The 24,536-nt window shown below is 42.9% G+C and overlaps 1 protein-coding gene across 2 annotated transcripts; it reads left to right on the top strand.

Moving 5' to 3' along the window:
• Window positions 1–134: 134 nt before the first annotated feature.
• Window positions 135–23,855, top strand: TWSG1 (twisted gastrulation BMP signaling modulator 1). Of its 2 annotated transcripts, none has more exons than XM_048289580.1 (5): window positions 135–262; window positions 2,264–2,429; window positions 8,870–8,969; window positions 12,882–13,148; window positions 21,334–23,855. In XM_048289580.1, the coding sequence occupies exons 2-5, from the start codon at window positions 2,307–2,309 to the stop codon at window positions 21,513–21,515; spliced, it is 672 nt and encodes a 223-aa protein (XP_048145537.1). In that variant the 5' UTR covers window positions 135–262; window positions 2,264–2,306; the 3' UTR covers window positions 21,516–23,855. The 2 variants fall into 2 exon arrangements, with proteins under 2 accessions (XP_048145537.1, XP_048145538.1); XM_048289581.1 differs by lacking the exon at window positions 135–262 and adding an exon at window positions 1,096–1,191.
• Window positions 23,856–24,536: the final 681 nt, after the last annotated feature.

Here is a 24,536-nt window from a genome sequence, read left to right as displayed (position 1 = left end):
TCCTCCTCCTCCTCCTCCTCCTCCTCCTCCCGCCCGGCTCCGCGCAGCCGCCGCCCGCCGGGGCGGAGGGTCCCGGGGGGAGGGTCCCGGCGCCTGACGGTGCCCCGAGGCGGGGCGATGATGCGAGGCCGCCGCCTCCGCGTTGCCTGCGGCCGAGGGGGGAGCAGTGGGACGAGGCGCGGGGTTGCTGCCGCCGCCGTCGCCGCCTCCGGAGCAGCGAGAGCCGCCTGCGGAGCGCGGGGTGCCCGGCCCGGGCCGCCCGGTGAGCGCCGCCGAGGGAGCGGGCGGGGGGTGCGCAGGGATGGAGCCGCTGGTGGGGGAGGTGGAGAAGGCGGCGGAGCCGTGGCTGCTTCTTTGTGGCAGGAAAGTTTCGGTGCGGCTCGGCGCGGCCGCCCCGCTGCCTGCGTGCCTGCCGTCGGGAGGAGGAGGAGGAGACCCCGCTCCCCGTGCGGGGCCCCGCCTGCCCCGGGCCACTTCGGCAGGGCTGGTGTTCTCCCACATCTCCCTCCCTGTCACCGGCCTCCCGGCCCCTGGCAGTGCCATCTTTGGGCCCCGGGCCTCTCGGGAGCCGCATCGGGGACGGGGAGCCGAGCGCGGGTGGTTCGGCCGGAGGGGTTTTTTGGGGGCTTTTCCGGCCCGGGTGCGATCCCGGTGGAGCGGGAGAGCGATGCTGAGCCGGTGCCGCCGGGGTGGGCTGCGGGAGAGGAGGGGCGGCAGGCGGGGGTCCTGCTCCGGGGGGACGCCACGCCGGATAAAAGTCTGGGAAAACAGCGGTCGGTGAATCGGAACTGGAGCGGCGGGGGGAGGCGGGGAAGGAGCGCCCGGAGCCCGGTGCGCATCCGAGGAGTGCGTGTGGAAGCGGCATCGCTCGACCCCGCTCCTCGGAACCCTTTATGTAACGCAGCCCCGCGCCCGAGCACGGCTGGATCGCTCCCCTCGCCAGGCAGCGTGCTCGCCTCGGCTCCCGCACCCGGGATGCGACACCCGCCGGGTCCGGGCCGGCAGCTGCTGGAAGGAAGCGTTCTTGGCTCCGGATAGCAGGGAGGGAAAGCGGGGACCCCCAGCTGAGGGAAAAGATGCCGTGTTCTCCGTGCGTGCTCCCGGGTCTTGCAGGGGGGTCTCCCCAGCCCTGCCTGGTACAGATGGCGGCGTGCCCAGCACAACGAGATTCAGAGGCATTTAATAACCATTTTAAGAAGGACTAATCGGACGCAGACTTTCAATGTCCAGATCGTGCCTTCTTTACGTATTTTCCACTTTTCTGCTCATTGAGGGTGTTGGGTCTTGTAGTTCATAAAACAGAAAAACATTTCTAGATACCAAAAGAGAGCAATCCAGTGCTCCATTAGCATTCTTCCTCTCTTAGGAGAACAATACAGACTCACTGTAAGCTTGCCCAAACATGGGCTGCCTTCTATTATGTATTGGTACAGTGCCTGTTGCAATAGGTCCTCTTTTGGCTGGGTTCATATGCAAAGCACAAGTAAAAACTCAGTGGCATGCTGCTAATCGTGATATATTTGTCGCAAATACCACCTGCCAACAGGCTGGGTTTTCACAAAGGGAGAAAGGTGGAATGCTTTGAACAAGCCCAGTTCCTCAGTCTGTTTGAAGTAGCAGATGCTCATCGTCTCTGGTTGACCTCAGACACTTGCTTGGCTCTTGGAAGTTACGTTGTTCAAAGTGTCTGGTACTTTTTAATTTTTTTTAGTGTTGGTGTCTGTATATTTTTAAAAAATAAGTTAACAACTTTGTGATTGGTTTGAAAGCCTGTGTGACATCCAAGTGTCCATGTGAAAACAACTGCCTGTCTGCATTAAAGATGACAGGGGCAACATACCTTGTTGTAAAAGGTTGCTGTATGGCCTTGGTCCTACAGTCCTGTGTGTACCTTAGCCTGAGGAGATACTGCACAAAACCCATCTGTCTACTTTGAGCATTTACAAAATTAGGTTTCCTTTGGTGGGTTTTGTCATCCGAGGTGGTTTTTTATCATCACTGTTTACAGGATTTTATATTTGATACTGCAAACTTGAGATTGCTCACCTCAAGTGTATTGTAGTTTTAATCCAAAGGTACAATAGCAGAAAGCTTTGTATAAACAAGTTAGCTGGAGGAGGAGGTTTTGGGTTTGTTGTTAAGTACCCCAATTTGACCTTTTTTTAAAAAAATATTCATATTTATTGAAGGAATTGCAAGGGGGGAACAGAATAGAATTTACTGGTGTCCCAAAAGCCTTTTCAGTCGCTGGTTTTTATTTCAGTGCTGGTTGAGGTACTTGGGAAAATTGCTCGCCTGCAGGAAACATGAGGTCACAGTACATCACGGCGCCCACAGTCACTGTCCTTCTGTTCCTGCTGTGGATCCCATCATCAACAGGCTGCAACAAGGCTCTCTGTGCCAGCGATGTCAGTAAATGCCTGATACAGGTACAAGTCATGTGTCCTTTACCTGCTTTTGAGTGTTCAAAAAACAGTCCTGAAGCTGTGTCCTGAAAAGATACAAATAACTGGTATTTTATGTTAAGTAGTGTCTCTTTAAAGAGGTTAGTTTGGTCTCCTACCCCTATAAATGTAGATTAACAACCATTTTATAGAGAGAGAATACCAAGTGCGTATTTATATAGGCATGTTTCTTCTTTTTTAATTGAAACTTTTTCAAGCCAAGGATTATGTCCATATGAGATGTTTCCCTTAACTTGCAATTTGTCCAGTTCCTTAAATCTCAAGCAGAGGGTCCGGAGTTGATGCCTGATGGTCTCCATAACATCAGGTTTGTACAGTGAATTAAAAGATGCCTGAAAACCAAACTAAATACTTATGAGCTGAACTGGTAGGAAATGGATGTTAAATTCAGATGCTGTTTTTGACTCACGGCATGTCTGTGCAGTGAAAGAAACAGAGTGAGACCAGGTTGCTCTTCTTAGAGCAGGAGTTAAGAGGCATGGTGTGCAGCAGAACAAAAGGGCCTCTTCTAGCAAAATGGCAAGCAGTTCTGGTACCTACCAAGTATTTCCTTAGTAGTGGTATATGGAGCATGCTTCTTGACTCCAGACTGAAAAAGGAGGCTTCCTGTGGCCAGCTGCAGCTTCTTTAAAAGCAACTGTTCCCTACTGCTTCACTGTAGATTGGACATGCAATAACAGAGAGCACAAACATCATATGGCAGTAACATGCGAGTGTGCTTACTGTAAATGCATGGTCACAGCCCGAAAAGAGATGTAGAAGTGGCCTGAAGCATTTCCATGTTTACTTCATTTCACTGACTTCCGTTTAGAATTTGTCTGGTTCACAAATAAAAACGTTTGCCAGATTCACAAATCCATCCTGTGGAATGAAGACTGGCTGTAGGCTCAACCATCTTCTTTTCGGCTTCTGCACTGCCATCTCCTTCACACATGGAAACAACCATATTAAAATTTAAATAAAGAAATTGCTGCTTCTTCCAGCCCCACCACAGTCTGTGGAGTTGTTAAATATGGGAGCAAGAACGAGGCTTCTGATTTTTACCTTTTCAAACAGAACTTCAGTGGTTTTGCTGGCATTTTGGACATTGTGCTCTGTGACAGGCTGATGCACTTATAAGCCCCTTCTCTTGCATTTTTTAAAATCAGCTCTAGGATTGAAACCTGTAAGAAGTAACGTGCTAGTTGTGTCACTGGATGTACATGGCACTTAAATAGTAAATCCAGTGGTACAGATTTGTTGATTCAGGGGAAGGCTGTTGGTCCAGATGCTGGATTTCCATCCTGGCAGCTGTTGGTCTGCTGCTTGTTTTGCTGTAAGCAAGGGGAGAATAGGGAAGATGTGTCTCCTTTTCTGGTGCCACTGATGGAGTCCACCATCCACGAAACAGCAGACAACTCCTCCTTATCGAGCCAAGCTTGAGACAGCAAGCATTGAAACTTTATTTTTATGAGCTAGTCTGAATAGAGCACAGCCCAGGAGGCGTGGAGTTAATGCAACTGGAGTCCTTACTCAGCTGGCAATAAATGGCTGAGGTTCAGCAGTGCATGGAAATGGCTCATACAACTGTGCTTTCCTTGGATTATGTTGGCATCTCTGTAGCAACACAGCCCTGTGCATGCAGAGAAACCACTGAACTGCTTTACTTGCGGTAGATGTGTTCTCTCTTACTTTGTACAGGTGACGTGGAGTCCCTTTTTAAAGCATTTCCCTAAAATCAAAATCACATGCAATGCTCTGACACCCTAAAGTAGCCTAGGCTGCATGAGTTGTGTGCAGTTGCAGGGGAATTACACTGTTCATTTCTGCCGTCTGGCTGCTGTCTTCCTGCACACAGGCCTGACTTACCAGTCAGTATTCATTCTTTACAGAAGAACAGATCAGGTCAGACTAGTCTGATTGTGGATAGGAAGTATCTTAAAGCTTTGACTTAAAGTAATTGTCATCTTTCTTCTTGGCTTTTTTGTTTGTTTTAAAACTTGGCAGAAGCACTGCACTGGTATATGAAATGCATGTTCTTTCCTGGATAGGTATGCAAGTAGAGTATGTCCATGGGGGTTTTTTTTCCCCTCTAAACTCTTCTGGAGAAATCTGGACTTAAAAATAAAATACCATGTTGAGGGAGGTTGCTTGACTGTAGCATGACATTTTTCCCTCACCGATTTTATTGCTGTTCAAGTTCGGCAAAATCCATGTCTTGAAACCAAGATAATGTCACTCAGAGACAACTGGGGGAGCAAACAGATTGTGAATGCTTGTCATCTGCATCTGTGTGCAGAAAGCAAGGCTGCCTGTCCTGGACACAGAGAGACAAGAGACCTGGTCTCTCAAAAAGCATACAGTTAACATAAATATTTTTGCCAGCATGGCTAGAAGTCAGTACAGTCATTACTGCCACTCCTTAGGAGCTGCTCTGCGTAAGGGTGGTCCCTACATAAATATTTATTTTGCTAGATCCAGAATAGTGCATGTGATCAACAACTTGCATGGATTCAGCTTTCCCTTTGCATCTTGGGCTCTAGCTTTATTCGTGCTCCTCTTTTTTCCATAAGCAAAGGCCTGTAAGAAAATAGCTTGAGGCAGCTCTCTCTGCATAAGGTCAGCCTTCGCTAAGAAACCTTGCAGCTTCCTGTAGCTGTTGAGGGAGTTGTGGGTAAGAGTTGGAAGTGTAGAGGATGAGCCCACAAAATTAGTTCCCTTGAAGGCTCTGGCCATAGTTCCTTGCCATGTCCCTGGGACTGGGGCGTTGGAGTCCATGAGCGACTGTTGCCATGCGTTCCAGGTGGAGCCCTGGGCGCGCACGACGCGCGTGCTGCAGTGTTTATTGCAGCACATCTGTTGTTGACTTGGCTGCGTGGGTTGTTTTGATGTTTCCATGTGTGAAGGAGATGAAAAGGCCAGTTACGCTCGCTGGGCGGAGGGGAGGTGCATATTGTGTCCTTGCAACATGGAGGAAATCCTTGAAGGCAGAAACCTCTAGGATGAGACGTTCCCACAATTGTTCATAGCAAACGGGTTTGAGGTGAGTCCCAGGCTGGCTCTTGAGGTGCAGAGCTCCTGGCAGGAGTCAGGCTGGGGTGGAATGTCCGTGTTGGGCTGGAAGCTGAGCTTTGCTGCCTCATCTGCAACAGTGCTTTAAACTGTTGCTGTGTGTAGGAAACAAATGGTGTTATGATTCAGGCATGGGTTTACAATCCTTCTAAAGAGAGGTTGTTTTGTGGAGAAAACAGGATTTTCTCTTCCCAACTCTACAGACCTGCAGCCACCTCAGCTGGTGTGGTATCGTTTCAATTAAAATCTCTTTCGATCTGTCTTCTTTGCCTCCTGTTAATCTTGTGTACAAACTTGTCAGCCTGAAAGGATTTCTAAGACATTTTAGCCCTGTGGTATGAAATAAATGCCACTCCTTAACTTCAGGGCTTCGGCATCTAAAAATTGCTTTCAGTGTGCATGTTGTAGCAGTACGTAACCCAGTTGGGTTAACAAAACAGTTCTGGTTGGTTCGCTTCCAGGAGATTTTCTGTTATTAAACTGTTCTAGGAAAAAGAAGCTCTCTTTCTTTCACTCCCCCTTCCAGTTTGCAGAGAGGTTTCCAATGCCTTCAGGTCTTGCTTCTCCCTGCACCAAGAAAATATCCCCTGGAATTTCAAGAAAGCTTTGAAAAAAACACAGATGTTAAATATCTTCTAAAAATTTTTCTTTGCTCTCTGGAGCAGGAGTATCTTTATTGTACAAACATGCCTACTTCCTACTTAATACTGTATTTTTAAACTGTGAGGCTTATTTCTTGCCTAGCAAAATACATTCTCTGATGCACCTTCAGTAGTTCAGCTTGGGAAGTTGCCAAGTTGACTTATGAGTAATATTTTCTTCCACTGATGCCTCACCACCCCCAGCTATCAACGAGAAACATTCCTTATTCTGCCTCGCTTCACCCACGTCTCATGTAAGCATTCTTTTAAAAAGATGTATCCTGTACCAGTATCCAGTGTGGATGAGTCAGGCAGGAGGACTCAAAACTGGTTAAGGAAACCATGGATGTGCAAACAGATATATGGAAAAACATACAACTATTGCCTCAAAGTGGCAGAAGACTAATTAATTAGATTGTTCTTTCTTCCTTCCTCTCCCTCCAACTTTAAAATAAAGAAATAATAATAAAAAACAAACAAACAAAAACCCAAACCCAAACAGCAACAAAAAAAAGCCTCTTAAAGATTACATTGCTCATTAGCCCTTCCTGTAAAAACAAACTTGTTACAATACTGGTAGGTGTAATGATGCTGTCCCCAAGTCAGTGCTTACGCACACAGATGCTAAGCAGAATTTTTTGTTAACATGTTGCAAGTGCAGAATTTAAGGTTACATTTAATTCTCTGAGAATACTCTTCCATAAAACTGAAACAACTTTAGTTTAGTGAATTTTCTGGCTTCTATTCATGCATTACATTTAATAGATTAGTGAGAATTGCCTCCTCCCACATGCTGGCTTGTTGGTGTCTTTAAAAAGTAAAAGTTGCTTGCCTGGTTTTACTGTTGAAGAGTAAACTGGATATTTTTAATGCTAATATGTATTAATATTATTCTCTGGCCAAAGTAACAGCACTCGTGGTTATTTTTAAAGTTTTTCTATTCAGGCTTTTTATTCTAAAGGCTGACAAAATCTGTTTATCAAATATAAATATTTTAGAAATGCATCATTCACTCACATAAGTCATCTTTCTAAGTTTGTGGTGTCTCTTCTTGTGGAAAAATGTATATATTTTGTTAATCAGCCTGTTTTTCTTCTTTTACTTAGAAACAGCACAGTTTATGTGGAAATAGTGATAGGTGCCATTCATAAATTTTGAGGATGAAAAAGTAATAAATCTTGGTAGTTTTCCACTCTGTAAGTAAAAATTCAATGCTTACCAGGGCTGCATATTGCAGAAATGTGTGTGGAGCAGGGCTTCACTCTCAATCAGTCAGTGGGGCAAACAAGTCACTGTGAACTCACTTTGCAGGTGGTGTTGGTGTCTGCCTGTAAGGAGAGGTGTCCCTGACGTAGCTGGGGTGGAACCATGGGTGGTGACTCCAGGGTAGGAGAATTTCAAACCAAACCACCTTCCTGCCCTTCTCTTCTGCCCATGCAAGTCTCTTGCAGTGTGTCCCTCCTCTGCCTCTGGATAACGGGATCAAAGAGTGGGAATGGGCATAATTTTCTCCCTGGCTTGGTGTGTAACAGAGATTTGCCGATGGCCCTTCCAGTAAAGCCAGGGGTGGAAGGATGCCATGGTCAGTGTTTCCAGTAATGGGATTTTGTTTCCTCCCCAGCTGTGTGTAATGTGATAGCCAGACAGACGTCATCAAAACCAAATTCTTAGGACAACCAAAGGGACTTCTTGGCTTGTCTGTGTTTTGCTCTATGATGTAATTCAAGGCTGTGAATTATTGTCATGTAGCCACAGTCTTTTGGCCAAACTGGAATTACTAGTATGGATTTGAGCTAGAGGGAAGGAGACTGCTTGGTTTTTAGATTTTCTTCATCCATGTAGGCTTTTCCCATGCTTTGCGGTCCACAAGTGTGTGTCTCCAGCAGGATGCTAAACCAGTGCCTTTGGGTTTAGGTAATACAAAGAGAAAGATTTGTCATTATGCTTCCATGCCTTTTCTATCTTTTTAGGTTATTAATGGTTAAAGAAAAATATGTGTGTAGGTCATTTCACTTTCTAGAGGCTCTAGACGTCTCGTAGGTATCCCAAGGTGTCAGTTTGTTGGGACGAAGCATGGGGTTGTTTTCGTAATAGCAAAAATGAATCGTCTAGACCTGGGTGGGGGAGAAAAATCTCTAATGTTGCAAACAGAGAGCAATGTGTAACAAGTATTTGGAGATGCAGAAAATCCTGTGGTCAGATGACTTAACTGGGTAAGTTCCTTTCAGAATTCAGGCATAGGTGTGATGGTAGACATCATGCATGTCTTGAGTAGGCACATGTGGCTTATAGTAGCTTTCTTTTTTAGCTAAATTATAATGTACGCTCACTATTTATATATAAAGAAGCATCCTGCTTTGAATTTCCCGTTGTGATGGGAAAAACATTCAAACAACTTGTAGATTTAGGCATGCACGGAAGTGCACACACCTTTCCCATGAATAGGATTTTTTGTCTTTTAAATGCTGACTTCAGATTTGTCTTCAGAACGTCATCTTTAAGGAAAAAAAAAAAGGCAAACTTGCAAAAGAGCCTTTTGTAAACTCAGATCGGTTCTTTGGCTGGAGCCGTTTCACCGTTTACTCACTGTATTAGTGTACTAAGCTTTTTTAATGCCCTAATTTGAGTTGTGGCTGGAGGAAAAGTCACGCTGCTGTGTAGCTATTTTACATCTGGGATTGCTGCAGTGTAATGAGTGTCTGTTGATTCCAGGAGCTGTGTCAGTGCCGCCCTGGGGAAGGGAACTGTTCCTGCTGTAAAGAGTGTATGCTCTGCCTGGGCACACTTTGGGATGAGTGCTGTGACTGTGTTGGTAAGTTCACATTTTTGGGGGGACTTTCTGCTTTTTTTACAATGCTTTCTCCTGCCACATGCTGAGCTCACAGTCTTAAAATAGAAATAAAACACTGGGACAGAATCTGTGCTTTTAAGCATCTTACAGCTCGTTGTGTGGGTTGGGAATAAATTATTGTGGCGACCCAAACATTTGAAGGCTGTGTCTGCTCTATGGAGCTGGGGGTGGCAGTAGTCCAGGTATTGCTTGTTAAATAGCTCATTATTAATTTTGTCTCTCAAATATAAAACTCTCGTTTGAATTGTCATCTTGAGGAAACTCCACAGCACCTGCGTTGTGGGGTTGGATGCTCTGTGAAGGTTTCTGCCTCTAAAGGGTGCATTGACAGGTACAGCACTGGGACACTTTTAGGATTGAGTTGGGACTACTAGTAAATATGCATGGCCCAGTGTTTTCACTGTTCTTTTATTTGCAAAAAGAGCTCTTTGTGAAGGGTGAAAAAGAAGCAGACAAGGTCTTACTGTAGGAGTAGATGCTAGTCTTAACAAGAACACATTGCTGCTGACAGGTTGTGTTCAGTGCTTGGATCTCTGCAAGTGAGTGCTGTCCCTGCTTCAGGAGGTTACATTCTAGTTCAGCTTCTTGTTTTAAATGTAACAAAAGCTTCATCCTCCTGTGGTTGTTTTAAGTCTCTCTGCCATCCAAAATCCTGGCTTCCATGAAAGGGATGCATCTTGAATGTTGTACATGCTCTCATCTTCTCTACGTTGATTTTCTCTGATTACATGAAGGTGATTTGTCAAAATGCCCATTTTCAGGGCAGGTTATTTCCCTAGTTTAGAACCATTATCTGCTGTAGAAAGCAAGGCATGGTATACTGATCTCTAGGGAGAGGAAGAACCTACCTCTTGGGATTGTGAAGTCCACACAAGTTTTTTTTGTAAATCTGCAGTTGACTCACTGTTCTGCAGCTCTTTCCTATAGTGTTTTCCAGGACAGGAGTTTGGAGGGGTTTTCAGCCACTGGGAGCTGGCAGTAGGGGGTTTTACTCCTCGCGTGCCGACACAAAGAAGCCTGGAGGTCAATGCTGAAACCCCTCTGGAAGGTGGCACTCAGTGCCCAGCACACAATGAAAAGGGGGCAGAGCTCCTCACCCAAAGGGACTGTACCTTCCTGTCGCAGTCAGGCAGGCACGCAGGCGAAGGGAAAGAAGTAAAGAGAGGGGACTCTCCGTATGTGCTCCACGCAGGTTTACTCGCATGAAATCACAGGGACAAAGAGGCCAATTGGTGGGAGGGTTCAGGAATCTTATACTGAGTACAGAATAGGTGGGGAAAGGGATCTCAGCCAATGGGATAGAGACAAGCAGGTGGGATTGACAGGAAGGGAACCAATGGGAACAACACATAGGAGGGACTCAGGGAAGGATCCAATGGGGCGTCGAGGAACAAAGAACTTTCTAGAACTAATACATATTAAAGAAGGAAAATGAATATACATAACTTCCTACATAAAACAGGAAGACAAAATATTAACCAATCAGGGAAAACATGCAAAAAGCAAAACAAGGGAGTCACGGGTTCTCAGCATGACCAGAAGTTGCATGCTAAACTTGGGTTGCTGACCACCACAGCTGGTTGTCTGAGTTCTCCTCAGGAGAAAGAGTAGCTGCAGCCACCTGTACCGCTCCAAGAGTTAACAAGGTTTCAGGTTCAGTTTCCCAGTACTGAGTAAACTAAAACTTCTCCTGATGTTCCTTTGAGTTAAGCTCTTCTAGTCCATTGTGTAAAGGCTTGTCTGCTTCCATAGTTTTGATAGCCCATTTCTGCATCTTCTCATCCATTCCAAAGCAGTAGTTTAGACTTGTTTGATCCTTACAGGTTGCTCCTAAGTTAAACTTTTTTATTTTCATTTTAACCAAAGCTTCTATTTTATAATATTTATTATATGTAAATATTATTATAATTCTTTTGCTTTTAAAAACAGAGTGAAGGATCTTTGTGGATGAACATTTACCAATTAAACTATGAGCAATTTTTTTTTGTACCATCCTAAGGTAATATTTTCATATGCATTGATATGCACACAAGCTTGTACACATTCCACAGGATTTTGATAAACAATCTTGATGTTATTTTTTTTCCTTTCTTATTGGTGAAATTTATTTTCTGAATCCAACTTAGCAGAGGTCTGGTCTGACAGGCCCAGAAAGGCCCACTGGTTTCTGTTTCACAACATTTATGCAATGACATAAACTAAAGCATACATCTCTTGATGTATCCTTACAAAACTCTTACCTTTTATAGCTTCCTAACTGATTTTCATGTGGGCATCCTTTATTACAATTATATGGTTAATACAGTCCTTCTTTAAGTATGATTAATATTAATGCTTATTAAAAGGTGGTAAGGCAGGGATAGAAATTTCTTATTAAAGCAGTAAGTCCAGGAAGGTCCATGAAGAAAAAACCTAATTGAGAGGAGTAGGAAAACAATCATTTACAGTAGGATGTTTGTGTAAGTGGAATTATTTTTTAGTATGACCTGATGTTGTTTGGAAAAGAAGCTTATTTTTTTTCCTACTCTGTAGTTGGCTCACCTTTTTATAGGAGCAGACTGTCATGGAGTGTTCCTATTACCAAATGCTGGTAATGCTAACCACTTGCTTAAGATTTGCTAGATCTCATGCTAATCATCATGGACAAACTTCCCTCTGCTTTGTTCATTACGGAAATCCATCTACTTAGGCTGAGAAGATTATGGGTTTGTAAAAGGCTCTAGTTAAACACAATTATTCGTGAAGCTGGAGTTCTAGTGGATCTACAGGGCAGGAGATACTTCTCTGGTTGTGTGAGGCAGGTAGAATTTGAACATGCATGTCCCAAATCACTTTTATACTTTAGGAACTGGTGTGCTTTGCAGCTATAGCTCTTTAAACCTCTGTCTGTGAAACTACACAAAATGATATCCAGATGTACATGAGGAAAATGGATTTGCCTGTCTCTTGACAGGTGACTTCTAATAGTGTTTTATGACTCCTGAGTTTAAAATACCTATGCAGATACAAATTTTCTTTTTAACCTTGGTTGTTTCCACGGATTGGACTTATATTGAGATTCCCTTCAGTTTCATTGCTAGTAATAAATGTTAGTGTTTAAATGGTTAATGAAAAACTGGCGCCAGCATTGCATATCACAAAAACATTTTGTAGGAATTGGCAAAGTGAAAAAAGACTACAGGGTTTCAAAAAAAATACTGCAGAAGACATTGAAAAATAAGGAAGAGGTAACCTAGAAATTAGTATTTTGCCTATTGTGAGCCCTCCAGCTAAGCAGCAAAATGAGATTCATCTTGGCTGTCTCTACACAAGTAAAGTAATTCAGACTCATGCTCTGTCCTGATAGTGATCTTTGCACCTCTGGCAGATGACTAAAAAGATCTAGTGCACTGCTGCAGCAGATGAGATGGAATACTTGAATTGTGATCAAAAGTTTCATGTACTTCAGACTTATCAAGATACTCCCTTTGTTCAGTCCTAACCTTGCATTCCAGGTTTATGCTACTATCGATTATACTGGGCTTTGTCTCTTGTCCCAGGGAAAACAAACCTCCCACTGAACCCTCCATTTTCTAAGCTGTAATGCTTACACTGAAAGGGAAGCAAAGTGCTGTTTAGATGAGGTTTTTCTTTTCACAAGTCACAGGTGTGTTTTGTAGAAGTCTGAGTAATCTGAAACCTGCAGTTATGGAAAGCTTGTCCTGCTGTATTTGATAGCACTTCTGCTATTGGGCTGAGAGTGGGATAGATATGAAAGCATTCTGTTCTGTTCAGCAAAAAAAGAGGCAATTTTAATCCTTTAAATATTCCTGCTTGTTTCAAGAAAAAGAGCTTAGGGAGTTGTGTGTAATTTACTGTTTCATTCCTCTGCAGGTATGTGCAATCCTCGCAATTACAGTGACACACCTCCAACATCCAAGAGCACTGTCGAGGAGTTGCATGAACCAATTCCTTCCCTTTTCCGAGCACTGACAGAAGGGGACACTCAGCTGAACTGGAATATTGTTTCCTTCCCTGTGGCAGAAGAGCTGTCACACCATGAGAACCTCGTCTCCTTTTTAGAAACAGTGAACCAGCCACAGCATCAGAACGTCTCTGTTCCAAACAACAATGTCCACACACCTTACTCTAGTGACAAAGGTAATGAGTGAAGTGTCTAAATCCCTAGCATCTCCTCTTGTCTCTTCCAGGAGCCTTCTGGTGCATATCCTATGCTTCTCTGTGCTCGCTTCTTCTTTTCCCATAAGAAAGTGAAAGGTTCAGCCTAATTTTGAGCATGACGTAACAGAAGGAGTGAGGCAAAGTTGTTGAGGAACGTGGAAGATGGTGTTAAAATGACTGATGATCTTAGGAGACACTGAACCACGTGAGTTTATCTCTATAATTGTCCTGTGGCATGAGGCAGTTTGTTCATGTTGTTTCATGTGCACTGGCACGGTATGTCCTCTGACCTAGAAACAAGTACCTGTAGCTTAGGAGACAGAACAGATCAGAAACTGAATCCAAATCATGTATCAGTGCAGAGGTAGGCAACTGAAACATGGCTTAAGAGGTCTGAGAAAGCTACATGCCGTAAGCACTTAAAATTGGAACAGTTGTTTATTTCTTTCATCTGAGCTGGCATAACTTGAAATCTTTAGAAGGATGTTTTGTATGAAATCCAGGATTAATAGTAAACCTAAGCAAGATCAGAAGGATTGATGAAGGAAGGATATGTGAAAGATTGTCTTCAAAAGAAGCAACTTGGTGGTAGGGGTTCAACTTACAGATTCTTATTTTATATTACTCTTATTTTATATGAAGTTTTTTATATTCTTACTTTCAGTTTAGAGAACAGACTTCAGAATATTGTTTGCTGTGGTTGGGTTGGGGGAAGATGAGAAGTTTGAGGTAGTGTCAACAGTGGTGTAAGAAAAATACTCTCTGTTTCTTGGTTTCCATACTAAACCTGAAACACTTTTCCCTGCAAATCATTACGTCAGACTTTAAAGAATCTCATAAACAGTTCATAGTGAAATTGCTGCTTAATAGGGGAAAAAGAGCATCTGATTTGTTTTTTTAGTACATTTAGTGCTTTGCTTCCTTCCCAACACACACTAAATATTTGTAACCCCATATGTTGCTATTGTGATGCCCTTTTATCTTATCAATAAAAGATACCCTAATTGATGGACACGCTGCTTTTCCATACCAGTGTGAACCATTGACCTAGTTGTGTTTCTGAGGAGGACTGCTGTTGATTAAATGGAACCATAATGGCAACTTTTCTAATTTCCTTTGGCTAAGGCACATTAGAAAAATAAATTAATTCCAGAACTAGGAAACCAGATGGTCAGAAAGCATCTCATTCATATGTCTTTGATGTTATTAAAATGCTTGCTTGCCGTTATGAGAATAATGTACAAAGCCATGTAAAATGGAAAGTCACAAAAAGCTCTGTGTGCAAAGACTACAGTACTTACAGTTATAAATTAAACTCAAGGGAAAAAAAATACGTTTAGTACAGCCTTGAATATATCCCACTGTACTTAGGTACTGCAACCCAGATGGCTGTTTCCTGACAGTCCTTTACTACCGTACCAACGGATGGGCTAATGATAGTTTTGGATTAAGCTTGGAATTTGAATTGCATCTCAAGGGCGTGGAGCAGTTTTTAGTTCAACAACACAGACAAATACATAACACTGCATTTTTTTCTTAGTCAAAAGTCTCCTTCATTTCTTTTACTAGGAACATACTAAAGATTAGGTTGAGAGAGCTCTTACTGGAATGATGACAGTCCAAAAACAACAGTTATATTTGGAAATAGTTACCAAATGCCACTGGCTTTCAGGCCTCAGCAAACACTTAAAACAGAAATAAATGTCGGAGCTGTTCTTGTAGTCATTGGCTATGCCTTCTCCATCTTAGTGACCAGTGAAGAACTGGAAAAGATAGAAAATTACTTTCCGCATCCTATTCCTATACTTTTAAGTATCTAAATATGTAAGCCTGCTGAAGAGTCTCTTCTTGGTCACAATGTACATAACTTTGTAGTGCTCTGCTTTCTTGAAAGTCATATTAAATTTTGCTTATAAAAACATTGATGATTTGAGCATTGAAAACAGAAGAGGTGGAAAGAAAAATTAGCATTGGGCCTTGGTCAGTTGATGTTTCTTATGGTGGAAGCAGGACAGCTGGGGAATTGTCTTGGAGGTTGTGTGAGCCATGAGGTAGCATTGTTTTTAATACTGTTTTGCTGAGTTCATTGGGAAACCCATAATCAAAAGGTGGAGGGGTTCTAGGTTGGGACTAAAGAGCCTTGTGAGCATGGGCACAGTGAGGGAGCCAAGGAAGTTCCTGGAGCCTGATGGCTTCTCCCCATGCAAAATTCACTCACACAATCGGGTCACTGCTTTAACAAGCTGGCAAGTGTTAGAAGAACCACTGAAAGAGAGTGAATGTGAATGTGATGTGTGTGCTCAGTGGCAGTAAACACAAGCATAGCCTGCAGTGGGAGAAATAGACCATGTCTTTACCCTTTCCTTCTCCCCAAAAATGCTGCTAGGCTTGAGGGCAGGTCTTGCGAACGCAGATGCCCTTAAGGTGGCTTGCTAAGCAGTTGTCTTCAGGGCCATGACGATCAGGGATTTGAAAGAATATTCCTGTAAGCAGGAACACAGATGCCTTATGTTTTCTTTACAGTGCTGTGCCTCCTCCATTTTGTGGTTCTTCTGTGGCTCCTTGCATGCTTCCCTCCAACATGGTGTGCTGGCAGCAGCCGATGGCACGGCCTGTAAAGGGAGAGGGGCTGACGAGAGGTAGATTTTGTAGGGGAACAGTGGTCTCTGTGCTGTCTTCTGGAATACATTTCAAAATTTGGAAAGGCTCTGCTTACAAATACCCCCTGTCATGTAGTGTAACACAGATCCGATTTTAGCTTTGCTGTGCCTTCTCACAGGGATCGCCGTTAAGATGGCCCAGGGTGCCAGACTTGCTTGATGCAGTTCTGGGTGAGTGCCAGAAAAAGCAGCACCAGCCACTGGAACCACGAGCTTTGTGTCTAAGTGGCATGGAGCCACCAGCCCTGGGAGGGCAGCTGTGGATCTGGGAGGAGGTGGGGTGCGGTGGGATATAAAGCATTCCTTTCTCACCCCAGCCTACTCTGAACCCAGCCGCCAGACCTTGAACTTCCCCGTTATTTTCCTAATGAGTGTCTTCCCTTTCCTCCTGTGAATTGACTTGTAATGTTTTAGCTGCCTAAGTTATGCATGCCCTGCTGGAGCTGCTGTAGCTCTTTGTATCAGTTGTTTCTGGCACTTGAGCCTCTACTTCAGAGAGGATTGTGATGGTTATTAATCTAGAGCTACATTTGTACTTCATTCTCTCTGCTTCTAGCTGATACTCTCAGAGCTCTGAACTGTGAGTTCAGAGGTTTAAATAAGCTTAGTTGTTTCAGATGATGACAGGATGTTGGCGAGAGAGAGAGGGGAACTAGATAATTTTTTGGCAATTGATAAAACAGAATCTGTGTTGCAGTTAGGAGTTTCTGTCTTACATTGCTTGGTGACACAGGGGATGGTATCTGCTCTGCAATTCTGCTCCCCTCCAGTGCAACAGGGAGAGGAGAGCTAGAAATCCAGTGCAGAGATATGTGCCTCTGTAGGAAGTCTAGAAGATTTTTTAAAAATGTTTCTTTTTATAAATTCTGATTGACATAAAATTGACTTGTCCAAAAGTAGTAGATTATCTCAATTGATTGTTCATATTCAGTTGCAGGTCAATCTCCTTGTTCTCACTTTCCCCTCTTCCTGCTACTGTACTAGATTAGTCTTTTTTCTAGCAGAAGGTGTGTCCCGGCCAACAGAAGGGGGGTTGGAACTAGATGATCTTTAAGGTCCCTTCCAACCCAGGATGTTCTATGATAAAATGGTATGACTGCTGGTGGACAGTTACCTTTTTAAAGATCTTTTAGAGCTACCAATAAACTGGCCAGCAGACAGCTGAAGTTACATAGCACATTTAACTTCAAAGGTCCCATACAGCAAATTATCATTAACTGGGAAGGTTCTCTGAGTTGCTAAATTCTTCTATATTACACCAATTCAGATACTTTTATAGCAAAGCCTGGTAGTTTCTTCTGTTCATTTTAAATTTAGACTTGGTTGTTGTTTCCCCTACACAACCTTCACTGAGTATGAAGTATGAGGAGGGAAAAAGGTGAGAAACTAATGTTCCAGGAAAAAAGTTTGCTGCTGCATCCTTCTCCCTCCCTGCACCTGCACCCTGTGGTCCTTAGTGTGTGAAAATTGGCAAAATGCAAATGAGAAAGCTGTTACTGCACTAAGTAATACTGGTTTTATCTACACTGAGGGAGCCAAGTGATGACTCTGTAATTAGGTTTGTGAAACAATTTAAATACTCTCCCAGATCCCAGCTGAGCCTGTAGGTATGTATTTTTTCCCCCTGTGTAACTCTCTTTCTGCAGCCTATAGAGCAGGATTCAGTGCTTGAGGGGAGGAACTCTCCTGCTTTCAGTAATTCAGCGTCTACATGAGCACAAAGGCACTGCTGAGGAGGGGACTAGGAGTGCCCTGAGACAAACAAAGTGCACCCTGGCCAATCTGACTTGTTCAGACCTGGCAAGTCTCTCAGTGAGCAAGACTTTGGAAACAATTTGGTAGCATATACATGGAGCATGTCCTCCAGCTGTTTACATGAGCTACTTGGGACCAGATGGATCTGCTGCTGGCTCTGGCCTGCCACACGCAGTCTGCTCTCTCCCCTTTGCAGCATTTTTTTACTGGTCCTTGAGAACCTATCCTCTTGACTTGTGTGCAGGTGGAAATAAACTTTCTTCTCCACTCTATGGTCAGTCAAGATTAATGTCCTTGGTTGTTGCTGCCACCACAGTAAGGTTGAGTTATGGCTTTGGTGCTGGGAGAGTGGTTCAGGAGACCAGTCCCTGCAGTCTGACAGGAGCTGACTGATGCCACCTAGTTTTGCCAGAGTCATAGGCCAGGTGCAGCTGCTCCTCTGGCCTCCTTTAGCCTGAGAGATATCTCTCAGTTCAGTGTCTTTGATCTTTACATTCTAGAAATCATAGGCTCTCCTTCTCTAGGAAGTTTATTTCAAGTTTCTGCTAGCTTTAGCTGGTGAATTGGGGGCTTCACCAGGACTTCTGAAGCAGTACTAACACTGCCGAAGCTGTCAGAGATGAGGTTAACATGAAGGTGAGCACAGATGTCTCCTTACGCAGAAGGGACGACATTCTCTGGTGTGAAGGGAGCTTGTAAGTTCTGGGAGCAGTTAGCACACCTCAGTGTGCACAGCTTTCCTGACAAGCTTCCCTGACCGACCTTAGGCTTTCCTTTGTGTGTTTCAAGTTGGAGTGCCATGATCAACAGATAGCAGTGAGCACTTGTGGTTGCTTCCTTTAAAGAGCTGTTTCACTCCGATCTGGAGATAGCCAGGAATCATTTTACCTTCTCAGGCTTGTCCAGAGGCTAGGTCAGTCAGGTGGAGATAGCACCCAAAAGGTGATTTTGCAGGAAGAAATCTTTCTAGATTAGCCAGGATTGCCTGTTTTGAGGCAGAGGCTCTGGGCCTCCAGCTGACACCTTCTAAGACTGTGTATGGAATTTAAGGTCAAACTTAATGTAGTAACACTTCAGTAGAAAACTACTAAAAAGGTGTCAAAGGACTGAATAGAGGTTGAGCAAAAGGATATAAAGAGTATGAGTAATGAGCAACAGAGGCTTTTGTAAGGTTCTTGTGCTTGAACCCCAGCACTGACTTGGATGACTGATGGGACATGAGGAATGCTGCCTGGAGACTTGCTTCTACTTTCTCATCCCTACCCTTCTATTACAGCTGGTAGTGGGGGTCCGAAGCTGTGACCCAGGAAGAGATGACCGGTCTGGGGAGATGGTCCCGAAAGGAATCGCCTTCCCGAGGCCCGGTGTCTTCCTCTCAGCCGCTGGCAGAGGAGCCCTTGCAGAGGCTGTCAGCTCTTTAGTGATTATCAGCTTGTGATTCCAGCTCAGCTCTGCAGGGCAGCCTCCAGGCCAAACCAGACCAGAGAGAGAGACGAGAGGCTCGTGTGGCTGGTTCCGCACGAAGGTAGCTTTATTGTGGGTCCCCTCTGGTGAAGGGGGGAGCCAGGGACGAGAACTCTCCCGAGGGGCTCGAGGGAGCTTGCCTTTATAGGGATACAGGGGATCAGCAAGGGGACCAATGGATTACAGAGGGTCTGGGACAGACCAATGGGTTACAGAATGATCTGCATAGGGTATCCCAAAGGATTGTGGGTCTACCTTTCCTCGCCATGACCCAAAAGTCATTTCCTTTCCAGGGAGTCCTGCTGGGCGATTGTGAAATCTTTTATCTCAGCAGATATCCCTCCAGGGCAGTGGCTGGGCATATCCCACACCCTTCCACTGAAAACTTCCTGTGAGGAGTGAAGGGGACAGATACCTGGGACTATCTGGACCTTCTGGGAATGGATGGTACATGCTCCTTCTTGAGACCATGGCAATCTGAGCTTTTTGTCACTGGTGATAAAATGTTGCCAAGTTCTTGTGCATTCCCCATAAAAGTTGGAGCTGCTGTCTGGCCTCTGGATCCTTCTTGACTTTGAGGCCATGGTGGCTGCATCTCTCTACTACTTTTCAGCTTTGGCTGAACATTTCAGATGTATACCTATCACTCTTTGCACATGGTACCATAGCATACACTTCTGTTCAGCTCTTTCCTCTTCCTCTCTGTCAATCAAACGCCCTTACTAAAGTTGTAGATATGTTGGTTGTTTTCAAGCAGAGGTTTTGTTCTCTGAGAACTCTAGTCCTCTGGAATAGAGAAATTATTGCTGTGCCTCAGGATATAAGGGTTTATAGAAACAGAAGTGCCAAGAATGGGGCACGACTTACACAGCCACAAGCACTTCGTTGACGTCCCCAGCAGCACTTCAGGTACTGCAACTTTTCTTGGGGCAACTGCAGCTTTACTTGCAGCACAGCTTTTCTAAGAGCAGAAACTGCTTCAGCTCTGGGTCTGCCTTTCCTCACCAAGATCCCTATTGCCTGTTGCACTGTATATGGTGTCTGCAAGACATGTACATCAGTTTGGAGCCTGACCAAGGCAACGAATACTCTGTTGCTTTCAGTGGGCTGGCAGCACATCCTCTAACCTTCTTGCAGCTGTTTTGGTAGTAGCAAAATAATTTGATGGTGGTCAAAATTGGTCATTAAAAAAACCCAAACCGTACCCACTGTCTTGATTTACCATTTAAGTTTGTATTACTTTTTTCTAATCCACATTGCAATGTAGATCAGTGGGTTTCTCCTAGGTGCACCATGAGTAGTAATAAGCTAGAAAGCCCCTTGACATCTCCTGCTCACAAGCTGGTTTGTTGTGTGTGAGTGAGACATTCATGTTTGCAGACAGTTTGCTGCCAGTTGTGCTTTGCCCAAAGTGTGCCAAGGTATGCTCTGGGTAAATGTTTTGTAATCATGGTCCTTTGGAGGATGAACAAAGTTTTATGGTATAATCACCTGGTCAGTACAGAAGAAAGATGGTAGAATCTGTCAGCTTGGAGAATTGGAAGTTGGACTGAGGGGGGGGGGGAAGTTTTATTTTATAGTTGTTGCCTTAGCTCCATTTTGATGTTGCAACACCAAACTTCATGGCATTTCAAGTAATTGCATGGGTGTTAGAAGCATGAAGTCAACACTTAGGCAGAAAGGGTTTCTTAAGATTAGTAGGAAGCTGGTGGTGCTGCTAAAAATAAGGAAGAAAAGAGTGTGCAGTTTCATGCTGATGAAAACAGGATTCTTTAGGTCTGTAATTTAATCTGGTTGAAGATTATTGTGGAATTGGGGGGGGGGGAGGGAAGAAAGAAACATCTACATCCAAATAAGTGGGTTTTTATGGTTTTCTTAAATAACTTCTCTAAACCTGAAGTTTTTTGTGGTAGCATATTACCTTCAGAGGACATATTCCTGATTGTAACTTCGGCATAGCTGATCCTTACGCTTTAGAAGGTATCTCTCGTAACTGGGGGACAAAACTCAAAAACATTCTTGCCTGTGAATATAGAAGTAAATTAACCCAGAATGAGATCAGACAACAGGTTGAGTTGTAGATGCTGAAAATTGGAAGTTGATAGATTTTACCTTGTCTCTCTGCCTTGCCTCTCCGCTTTTACTGTCACCTTTATTTCCTTATGCCTCATAGTCCTGTCGGTTTGCAATCATACTTCTAAAGCTGCACATTTAACTAATTTTTAACTAACCTTTGAAAACACTTTAAGACCTTTTAAACCAAATTTTTTCCCCCTCTTATTTAGAACACATGTGTACTGTGGTGTATTTTGATGACTGCATGTCAATACATCAGTGCAAGATCTCTTGCGAGTCCATGGGAGCTTCCAAATACCGATGGTTTCACAACGCCTGCTGTGAGTGTATCGGGCCAGAATGCATCGACTACGGCAGTAAAACTGTCAAATGTATGAACTGCATGTTCTGAAGCAGGAAAATTGTAATATAGCAATACTGAGGCCAAAGTGATCTCTCTCGGTTAAAGAGACGGGGATTGCAAATACTGCGTTTTGGTGGAGTGCCTGCTGGTTGCAATTACATGTACCTGGTTGCAAAAGAGGATGTATAAAATCAGAAAACTTTTTTTCTTTTTTTTTTTAAATTCATGTAAGTGAGGCTAACTAGTACATGTTTAAACACTATGTTTGAAACTTGTTTTTCTTTATTTCTGCTCAAATGGTACAGTCATGCTCATCATTGCTGTTCTGATGGTTTTCCTTTGATTTGAAAGTATTGGCTATACTGGTTTTCAGAACATAGTACTCTATCTTGTAGTTTAGAGTAGGGAAGCTTTTAGAATATGGTAATGAGATTTCCATTATCTAAATTCAACAAATAAATAAATGGCTGCTAGGTTGGAGGAAGGGTGGATGCTGTTTAGGGGCTGGGTTTTGGGGGTTTGGTTTCTGGTTTTGTTTTTTAACTTTATTGCCTTCCAGTTTTTGAGGTTAGCTTTTTATTGTGAAAGTGGCATTTGGAGAAAAATTAAAATTCATGCTTTCTCTACAAGTTCAAAGCCTGGGCTGTCATGGATAAAATCCTAACTTCTTAGAAGGGCTGCCCAACAAAACACTATGTATGGGACACTTTTCTTCCAAGTTTCATTTGCCCTGCTCTCGTGTAAGTTCGTTGGGGCCTATGATGCGTAATTTATGTGTTAAACAAAATAATTTTTTCAGTCTTCTCTTAGATCCCAAAATAAAGCTGTTAAACTAAATAAAGTGCAGTTGCATCTCCCAGCTTTTGCACTGTTCTCTAGGGTTGTTACTCCTTGAACATTTAGTCCAGTAAAGGAAACATGAAAGGCTATGATGGATTTAATGACTAAAGGAATAAAGAATGAAATGACAGGAACAAGCAAGTGGTACAGGTCTACCAGCTGAGCAGCTGGCAGCAAGCATGTTCCCATTTAGTAATATCCTGTGAATATTTATTCCAAAACATTTTTATTATTATTAAATTTCTTTCTTTTTCCCCATAAATTTTTGTCAATGAAGAAGGGAATATGTGTCTGCAAAGGCAAAATTAAAGTGTTCTGAGTTTAGAACATTGTCCATTTTTCTAAGTAAGAGTTTTTATATGTTGACAGTTAATAGCAGTTACTATGACCCATTTAAGGGCTCCACTGATAATGGTACTAAGTACAAGAATAAAGTGTATGAGTAGTTATTGATCAGTTTTTGGTATTTATAATAATGTGGGTTTTAACTCCTTGAATTTTTTTTATGCATATATGCATATGCAAACACAAAAAGGAATTTGACTATTCATTTTTCTCTCATTAACCTCAGTCTAGAGGGATTAAACTGTTTTCAAGTTACACCTATCTGTACCATGTACAAATGAAAGCAGTCATTTTACATTTATTTTGTTGAAAAATTTGCCTGAATGTTTTTTCAATTTTTTTTCTCATGATACAGTTCTTTCAGTAAGATGGAATAATAGTAATAATGATAATAATAAAAGAAAAACCTACTCTTGTTAAATAATGTTACTTTCTTCAGTGTGTTTTTCAGCTATAAAGATGTACTTGAAAGATGAATGTTATTGTTTTGAACTTGTGGATAATGGAATGTCTTCATACTTAAAACTTACAATTAAGTGATAAAAGATCATAGACAAGAATAGAAAAACTTAGCTTATAATGGAGGAGTTGTTTTTCCAATATTTTACAATTCATGTTATATTTTCTTCTGCTAGAACTTCTTTAATTGAATGAAGAGGAAGAATACATTTAGAGTAGCTGTGACTGTTTGTAGCTGGAGGGTGATGGCTCAACGTTCCTGACCGAGACAGGAGACACGTAGAAATCAAGCAAGCAGGAGATCATTAGCATGCTTCAGATTTTTGCAGTCTTAAATTATTGGAAATATGAGGATAGCTCAGAATCTCCTTGGGGGAGGAACAGGGCTGATGTTTCTGGTCAGGTACCTGCTGCCCCATGGATCTATGATACTGTCTCCATTTACATCCTCAGAATTTCACTGTGAGGTCAAATCAAAGGGGGTGGGAGGGATGGGGGGAGCAGCTTAACAGGTGTCCAGGAAATGGTGTGGGGAATGGCATAAAAATGTAAACACAGTTGTCTGGAGTGGCCTGAGAGAAGGTAGTGCACACCTTCTGGGGCTTGCCTTACTTTTTGTAATTCCTGATGCTGTCTAGATTTTGCTGAAAGTGTTGTGTGTACACAAATGTCATGCAGCAACACCCAGTGTATTTTATGATGATGAGTGTTTTAAGAGGTATTTTAATAAAAACATTACTGGTTCTTGTGTTTTCTTTCTCAAGAGTTTCTCACAGAAACATTACCAGAAAGCATATTACAAAAGTTGCTGATCTAGATGGATAGAATAATATAGAGAATTAACTCTCCAGCAGTTTTTTTCCATATCTACAAGTGTAGCTTCAAAGTCTTGTTCTGTACATAAATGATTAATACTCAGAATGTTCTTTCTGAAAAATCTAACCATTTTAGAAAGTTGTTTATTTAGTCTTATTAATTTTGCAGGAAAATTCGTAATTTATTTTGGGGTCTCTTACTTCACCCTACATCCGGATAACCAGCAAACCATCATCTACATGAGAACATGTTTTTAAAACCTCTTTTGCTTAGGAATGTTCTCCAGGTAAAGCACTGTCCACTTTTATCACTGTCCTTTGGGACAGAACTGTAAATCACTGAATGTAAAGGGAAGCAAAGAGGGAATTCATATCGTAAGAAATTATACAAATCCCTAGTGTGTAGGGGGTCTGACCGAAAAGGGGTGGAGGGCCTTTTGTTATTCTTTCTTTAAAAATAAAAAAAGCTTTTGTTTAGTGGCTTTGGGGTTTGGGTTTGGTTTGTTGAGATTTTTTTTGGTTTGTTTTTCCTTATAGGTACTTGAGTACAAAGATCATAACATGCCATTGCTTTCCTGTCGTTTCTTAAGGTTCCTGGCTTGCTTTTAGT

Source organism: Corvus hawaiiensis, chromosome 30 (genome assembly GCF_020740725.1).
Source record: "Corvus hawaiiensis isolate bCorHaw1 chromosome 30, bCorHaw1.pri.cur, whole genome shotgun sequence".
Taxonomy (NCBI): Eukaryota; Metazoa; Chordata; class Aves; order Passeriformes; family Corvidae; genus Corvus; species Corvus hawaiiensis.
The sequence above is the reverse complement of the archived record's forward strand: the minus strand, read 5'-3'. Positions and strand labels throughout refer to the sequence as shown.